At 66.8% G+C, this 7,681-nt stretch overlaps 2 protein-coding genes across 2 annotated transcripts in view; both read left to right on the forward strand.

Annotated features, from left to right (window-relative positions):
- LOC109305319 (chondroadherin-like protein) overlaps positions 1 to 203 on the forward strand; it is a 1,260-nt gene extending 1,057 nt beyond the window's left edge. Inside the window, exon 2 of the mRNA XM_019528321.1 lies at positions 4 to 203. Coding sequence (XP_019383866.1) covers positions 4 to 203 — 200 coding nt within the window. The remainder of the gene's footprint in view (positions 1 to 3) is intronic.
- Positions 204 to 2,217: 2,014 nt separating this feature from the next.
- On the forward strand, positions 2,218 to 6,961 carry BEST4 (bestrophin 4). The gene is made up of 8 exons (XM_019501412.1): positions 2,218 to 2,407; positions 2,707 to 2,801; positions 4,189 to 4,422; positions 4,701 to 5,017; positions 5,206 to 5,358; positions 5,771 to 5,851; positions 6,063 to 6,217; positions 6,456 to 6,961. The coding sequence occupies exons 1-8, from the start codon at positions 2,256 to 2,258 to the stop codon at positions 6,832 to 6,834; spliced, it is 1,566 nt and encodes a 521-aa protein (XP_019356957.1). The 5' UTR covers positions 2,218 to 2,255; the 3' UTR covers positions 6,835 to 6,961.
- Positions 6,962 to 7,681: the final 720 nt, after the last annotated feature.

Genomic DNA, 7,681 nt, shown 5'->3' on the forward strand with positions numbered 1-7,681 from the left:
CAGGCCGCGCGGGCGGCCTGGGGACGGAGCCCGCGGGCGAGGAGCCGGCCGGTGGCCCCGAGGCGGAGAGGCTGAGCATGAGCGAGGTGCTGCGGGACTCGGCCGCCCGCGAGAAGCTGTACCGGAGCCAGGCGGCCGAGTACTACAGCCTGGTGCCCGGCCTGGAGCCGGACGACTCGTACGAGAGCGTGGAGCTGGGCTGAGCCGTGTCGCGGCCTGCCTGCCCCCAGCGTGGCCCGGCAGCTCTGGGCAAGGCTGGGGGGAGCCGCGGGGGAGGCTTCTTGCTGCTCAAGGGCTCGGTCGACCTGCGCTGGATTCGGGGGGAGAGATTGCGCCCCGGACACGGCAGCTCTTGGAGCGGGACCCTGCCCGACCTGCCGGCGGGAGCCGCTAATGCCCTGGGCCCAGCTGGCGTGAAGCAGGCGGGGGCTCGGGGGTCCCCAGGTGCACTGGTTGGACACACAGAAGCCAGTTACCCCCGATCTGGAGCAGACAGAGCCCCGGGCTCCACGGGCAGAGGGTCTGGGACAGGGGTGGCAACAGCCCGTGTGCCCGGGGCCGGCCTGGAAGAGTGGCACGAATGCAGCACCCATCCCAGGGCAGTGCCGCGCCGTGCTGCGCCGCGCCGCATTGGCTCCACGGGCTGGGCCGTGACATGGGGCAGGACTGGGCGTCCCAGTGCGTCTCGGTGGTGTGAAGGTGGGGGGCACTGGGGGGGATGTGAGAAGCAGGTTGTGCATGTGTGTGTGTGAAGCAAGCTGGCTGGGGGGGTGTTGTGGTGCGTGTGTGTGTGTGTGTGCATTTGTGAGAGAGAGAATTAGGGGTGTGCACGTGTGTGTTTGTGCATGAAGCAGGCTGGGAGTGTGGAAACAGGCCCAAGGTGCATGTGTGTGTGTGCGAGAGACAGAGAGAAGCAGCGGCATGTGTGCATAAGAAGCAAGCTAGGGTCGTGCCACGTGTGAGTAGCAGGCTGGTTGTGCACATGTGTGTGAGGGAGAGAGAGAAAAGGCTGTGTGCGCGTGTCTGTGCATGTACAAAGCAGGCTGGGGGTGTGCTGTGTGCGTAGCAGGCTCTGTGTGTTTGTGTGTGTGTTTGTGTGTGTGAGAGAGAGAGAAGCAGGGGGGGCGTGTGTGCAAGAAGCAGGTGGGCATTGTGCCGTGCCGGGCACCACAACAAATAAAGCGTGTCCCTGCCCACCCTGGTGCCGCGTGCAGGCATCGCGGGGGCCCCTCTGCCTGCGGGGGGAGGCCGGCCTGGGGGCAGGGGGGAACCCAGGCGTCCTGGCTCGGGGCATCCCGCCTGCCCTCCAACAGCCCAGCCGCCCCCCACGGCGCGGGATGGGACGGGAGTGATTTACGGCCCAGGCTGGGGCGCAGATAAGAGCTGGGCGTCGATTGCCCTGGCAGGTTGGGAGCGGCACGGGCTGTAAATCAAAGCCGCCCTGGACGGGACCAAGGGGCACGGCTGGGGGAGAGACGCGGGCCCTGCACCGGCCCTGCGGCTCTGGGGGGCCGGGAGGAACCTGGGCTCGGAGGAGAGGGGGGAAGCCGCTCTGCAAAGGGGACCAGCGCCTCCCCCCCCGCATTTCTGCCAAATCAGCAGGGTCATCATTAGGCTCCAGAGTTGCCCCAACCCACCTGGTCCTCCCAGTGCCATCCCACAAGGCATTGCTTCCGAAGCCACTGGTGGGGGGAGGCTGGCAGGCAATCCCAGAATGCACCGGGGGGTGGCTCTCTCCCACGCTGGGTGCGAAGGGGGTGAGTCCTGCTCCAGACCAGGGGCAATGGGCAGTGCCCGGAGGGCCCGCGGAGCAGGCAGGGACACCCGGGCCAGCCCGGGGTGCCCAGAAGAGCAGGCGGGCGTGACCGGGCTGAGTTCCCTGTTCCCGGCACTGACAGCCCCCATCCATCACCCGCGGCTCAGGTTTATGGGCCCCGCGCCGGGTACTTAAGGGAAGGAGCCCAGACACCGGTGCGGCAGAAGGGGCCAGGCCGGTGGCACGGGGCAGGTAGGAGCCTCTCCCGTGCAGGCATGCAGGGGCCGAGGGACCCGGCTCCCGGGGGTCCCTGGGGCCGCGGCCTGCTGGGGATGGAGCCGCCTGGGCACGGGGGTCTGGATGGGGCATCCGCTGGCGCCCAGGCCGAGCGTGACCCCGGGACGGGTGACACGGAGGCAGGGAGCGTGCACGCCCGAGGCGCTGCAGGCGTGCGGGTGTGAGCCTCGGCGTGTGCCTGCCCACGTGCGCAGGTGCAGCCATGACGGTGTCGTACACGCTGGAGGTGGCGGACGCCCGCTTCGGGGGCTTCTCCAAGCTGCTGTTCCGCTGGAAGGGCAGCATCTACAAGCTGCTGTACAAGGAGCTGCTGGTCTTCGCCCTGCTCTACACCATGCTCAGCCTTGTCTACCGGTGAGCCCGAGACCCCCGGCTGCAGGGGCAGCGGCTGCCTCCCCATCCCCGCCAGCAGCAGCGGGTTGTTACCTAAGATGCCTGCAGTCGCATGCCGGCTCCTTGCACACGTGTCTGCCTCGCATGTCTCGCACGCTTGCAGCCAGCCCGGTCGTGGAGCAGCCCTTGGAGAGGCAGAGAGCTGGCCAGGGCCCCTGGGAGGGAGGGCAGGCCCTGCTCCTGGGTGGGGGGCACGAGGGAGCTGTGCCAGCCCAGCCGCCCGGGCGAGGGCCTGATCCGGCTCCCCGGGATCCCGGCAGGCGGCTGCTGAGTGAGGAGCAGAAGCACTTGTTCACCAAGGTGGCCCAGTACTGCGACCGCTCCACGGACCTCATCCCCCTCTCCTTCGTGCTAGGTAAGGCCCCTGCCGCCCCCGGGCCCCGGCACAGGCTCCTCCTCCCTTGGGGGCACCCAGCCGGAGAGCCCAGGAGTCCTGCACCCCACTGCGAGTCCCCCCAACCTGCTGCCTCCCCTCGATCACCTCAGCCCCTGCCAGCGCTCCACCCCAGAGGCAGCTGCCTCCCAGGACAGCTGCTTGTGTGTGCATGTGCACACGAGTGCCTGTGCATGTGTGCGCGCGCATGTGTCTGTATGCTTGTATGCATGCGTGAACATGTGCGTGCATGTGTGTGCATCTGTCTGTGCGCGCATGCATGAGCGTGTCTCTGCATGTTTGTATTTGTGTGTGTTTGTGTCTGTGCATGTCTGTGTGCATGTATGTGTGTGAATCTGTCTGTGCATGTGTCTCTCTGCATGCTGCGGTGCACGTATCTGTGCGGGCACCTGTCGGTGCTTGTGTGTGTGTGTGAACATGTGTCTGTGTGCTTGTGGGTGTGAGTGTGTCTCTGCATGTTCATGTGTGGGTGTGTCCGTGAGCGTGTACATGTGTGTGTGTATGTGTGTCTGCGTGTGCATGTATGCACGTGTGGGAACGTGCATGTGTGCTTGTGTGTGTCTATGTGAGTGTGTTTGTGTATGTTTGTGTGTGTGCGCGTGCATGTGAACACATGTATGTGTGTGTGTGTGCGGTGCTGTGCACTGGCCCCCGTGGGGGATGGAGGCCATGGGGCTGTGAGCAGGGGGGTAGCTGGGGGGTGCCCTGGGGAGCAGAGGGGCCCGGCCCAGGCAGGGAGCGGCCTGGGGGCACATGGAGAAGGGGCAGGAAACCAGGCAGCACCCCCGGTGCTCTGCCCCTGCCCTCCCCCAGCTCTGGGAACCTGGCCGCCTTATCTCTGCCAGGTGTCGAATGGCCCCCCCACCTTGCCCTGCCCGGGGAAAGAGGAACTTCCCTGCCCTTTCCCAGCACCCGGGACAGGGCCCCGCCAGGCCGGTGCCGCGACCAGGCTCCCGGTGCACAAAGGACCCCCTGCCCCAAGCGGCACCCAGCGGCTGCTGGAACTGGGCAGACCCGGGGGGCTGGCACATGCCCCATGGGACTGATGGCAGTGGGGGCCATTTACAAAGCTATTTCAGGCCATCCAAGCACCGGCGGGCATGGGGGCGCACAGGCAGACCCAGCCCCCGGTGCCTTGTCTGTGGGGGAGCTTGTGAGCAGGCCGCGGCGCCGGAGGCCTGTCTACACTAGGACACAGTGTGTGGCCAGTGGGGGCTTGCCCACCCCAGCCAGCAGCAGTGGCCTCAGCCCTGCTGTCCCACGAGTCCCCTCCCTGGAGCAGGGGTCCTTCCCTAGCCCCCTGCCGGGCACCAGCTGCCCCGGGGCTGACGGCGCCGGCCCCGGGCAGGCTTCTACGTGACGCTGATCGTGAACCGGTGGTGGGCACAGTACAGCAGCATCCCGCTGCCCGACCAGCTCATGTGCGTCATCTCCAGCACCGTGCACGGGCGGGACGAGCGGGGCCGGCTGCTGCGCCGCACGCTGGTGCGCTACGCCAACCTGTCCGCCGTGCTCATCCTGCGCTCCGTCAGCACCCGCGTGCTCAAGCGCTTCCCCACCATGGACCACGTCGTGGATGCAGGTGCGGGCGGCTGCATGCGGGGGGCTGGGGCCTGGTCACGGCTCCGTGTCCTGCTCCGGAGGGGAGTCTCCATGCCCAGGGGCCCCTTCTGTGCCACCTCCATGCCCCACCGCTCCAAGGCGTGTGCAAACCCAGCACTGTGCTTGTGCCCTGTGGTCCCTGGCTAGCTGAGCCCCCGGTCAAGGGGCACTGAGGAGCGGGGCCGGGGGCCTGGCAGGGTCAGCGGCGAGGGGGCCAGAGCCGGGGGTGGTGCAAACCCTGGGCTCCGACCCCCGCAGGCTTCATGTCGCAGGACGAGCGCAAGAAGTTCGAGAGCCTCCACTCGGACTTCAACAAGTACTGGGTGCCCTGTGTGTGGTTCACCAACCTGGCAGCCCAGGCCCGGCGTGACGGGCGCGTGCGGGACGACATTGCCCTGCGCCTGCTCCTGGATGTGAGTCAGGGGCACGGGGGGCTCTGGACCCCTGCCCCCAGCTGCAGCCGCTCACGAGTGCTGCTTGCTCTTGCCCTCTGCCAGGAGCTGAACCTGTACCGGGCCAAGTGCAGCCTCCTCTTCCACTACGACTGGATCAGCATCCCCCTGGTGTACACCCAGGTCAGGCCCGTCCGGCCCTCGGCATGGACCCAAGTGTCCAGGCAGCAATGCCCAGCCCAAGCTCTCCCCGGCATGGCTGAAGCACGGGCACAATCCTGCTCCACAGGAGCTCCGCAGGGGGAATGAGCCTGGGGAGGGGTCTGGGCACCTGCCGGACCCCTCCAATGTCCTCTGTCCGGCTCGCCCAGGTGGTCACCATCGCCGTCTACTCTTTCTTCGCCTTCTGCCTCATTGGGCGGCAGTTCCTGGAGCCACTGGAGCCAGGCGCCACATCCACCCTGGACATGTATGTGCCCCTGTCCACGCTGCTGCAGTTCTTCTTCTACGCCGGCTGGCTGAAGGTGAGCGCTGCCGGCACAGCTGGGCACAGCTGGCTTCGGCAGGGGTTGGCAGCTGCTCCAGTCCCTGCAGCCAGGACGGAGGGGCCCCGGGGCCTCCAGACACCTGCTGGTGCCCAGGTTGGAGGGAGCCAGGGTGGCGTAGCGGAGATGAGCTGCAACCCTGGCACGGCCGCAGCAGTCCATGTTCAGCCAGCGCTGCTGGGTTAGGCTGCGGGTCCCCCACGGGGCCAGGCCAAGCCGTTGAGGGAAGAATCATAGAGTCCCTGAGGCTGGCAGGGAGCTGTGGGGTCACATCGAGTGCAAGCCCTGCCGGAGGCAGGATCAGGCCTGGCCAAACCAGACAAACCACGTGCCCGAGCTCCGGACCACGGTGCTCCCAGCCGGCTCACAGCGGGCACTGCGACCTCCCCAGGTAGCTGAGCAGCTCATCAACCCCTTCGGGGAGGACGACGACGACTTTGAGACCAACAAGCTCATCGATAGGAACCTCCAGGTGGGACCCCCCGGCCTCCCCCCTGGGCCCTGTGCCTGGGACCCGGGTGTCCGGGCTGCACCGTGGCTTCCCTGGGAGCTGGGGCCTTTCACCTTGATGCCACAGGGCCAAACCCTAACCCTCACAGCTGGGGCTATTGATTTGGGGCATCTCTGGGTGATGCCCCCCCTCAGGGGTTTGTCCCTTCATGCGAGCCCCCTGCCCTGCCCAGGTGTCTCTGCTCTCCGTGGACGACATGTACCAGAACCTGCCCCCCATGGCCAAGGACAAGTACTGGGACGAGTCCACGGCGCTGCCCCCCTACACCATCGCCACGGCCGCCGAGACCCTGAAGCCCTCCTTCCTGGGCTCCACCTTCGACATGCGGTGAGGGGGCCGGGGCTGGGTGCGCCTATGGGGTAGCAGCCACCCCGTAGCTGCTTCATCCACGCGTCGGGGATGGGGCGAGAAAGCTGCCCTGATTGTAGCCCCGGGAGCTGGGCGGGCTTGCACTGGCCTGTCCCAGGCTGGCAGCAGGGCACGGCCTGGCTGCACCCCAGCTCCAGGCTGGTGCACGGGGTGCCGAGGCCAGGCTGGCTGCAGCGTGACCCCTGCGGCCCCGCAGGATGAGCGAGGACCCGGAGCAGAGCCAGCAAGTGGAGGCCTCGCCTGCGCTGCCCCGCGCGCACACGCCGCTGCTCAGCCGCTTCCTGGGCGCCGCGCCCTCGCCTGCCATCAGCCTCAAGAACTTCGGCAAGACGGTGCGCGGGCACCCGCACCTGCTGCGCCGCTGGGGCGACAGCTCCCCGTCCCCCCACACCGCCCGTGGAGTCGACCCCGAAGCTGTGGCCCGCATCGACGAGGAGGAGACGGAGGACGAGGGCAGCCAGACCAACGTGTCCCCTGCCCCCCGCGCCCGGGGACCCAACCTCCTGGAGCCCCCCGAGATCCGGGTGGAGCTTGTCCCCGACGACAGCTCCAGCCCTGACCCCTCGGCAGCCTAGAGCAGAGGCCTGGGACCCCCTCCGGCCCCCAGCCTGGGCCCGAGCGAGACTGAAGCACGTGCCTGGCTCCCAGCACAGCCGGGCACCAAATCCCACACGCAACGCTGCCCGGGGCTGGGGCTGCCGTGCTCGGGGACACGCTCATCTCCGAGGGGGCTACGCATTAGCCAGATACCGGTCACAGGCCTGGGTCTGCAGGGGACCAGGCGGCAAAGCAAGGGGCACAGAAACGTCCTGCTGTTGGTGCAGGCTGTGGCTCCCTCCATTGCCGGTTAAAGGTGCGATGCTTGGGGCACCGTCTGTGTTAAACAGACCCAGGGCTGGCCCAGGTCAGAGTTGCCCCGAGCAGTCAGCAAGGCCCTGGATTAGCCACTCCTCCGCAACACCCACTGCTCTGTGCCCCCTACTAGACTCTACCCTCTACTTTGTCGCCCTTGCAACTAATTTCCAATAAAGGCCTGGGGACAGGGCACTGGTGTGGGGCACGAGTGAACTGGGAACAGAAACCAGAACGTCGCTTGTGCCACCGGGACTAGGTGCAGGCTCCCAGGTGCTCTGCAGACTTCTCCACAGCCCAGCAAGGTGCCAGCCCCCCTTTCACTTGCATCATGTATGTGATTTGCAAGGGGAGCTGTGGGCACAACACAGGCCATGTGTTGACGCCACCCATTAGGTCAGGGAAGATTCAGGGCAGACTGGGATACCATCACCAGTCTAATCAGGGCAGCATGCAACATCCAGGAGCCTAGATGCCCCTATATACAACAGATAGGGTTTTGCAAAGGTGGTAAAAGCTCCAAGGGCGTGTTGGCTTATCCATTTAACACACTTGTGGCCAGCCAGATAA

This window comes from Gavialis gangeticus, unplaced genomic scaffold (assembly GCF_001723915.1).
Source record: "Gavialis gangeticus isolate Ggan-Ray unplaced genomic scaffold, GavGan_comp1, whole genome shotgun sequence".
In the NCBI taxonomy this organism is placed as follows: Eukaryota; Metazoa; Chordata; order Crocodylia; family Gavialidae; genus Gavialis; species Gavialis gangeticus.

Coding starts and splice junctions, on each gene's coding strand:
- BEST4 (XM_019501412.1), top strand. CDS start 2,256: ATGACGGTGTCGTACACGCTGGAGGTGGCGGACGCCCGCTTCGGGGGC. Junction 4,423..4,700: donor GGACCACGTCGTGGATGCAG/GTGCGGGCGGCT, acceptor CGACCCCCGCAG/GCTTCATGTCGCAGGACGAG. Junction 5,852..6,062: donor TCATCGATAGGAACCTCCAG/GTGGGACCCCCC, acceptor TGCCCTGCCCAG/GTGTCTCTGCTCTCCGTGGA.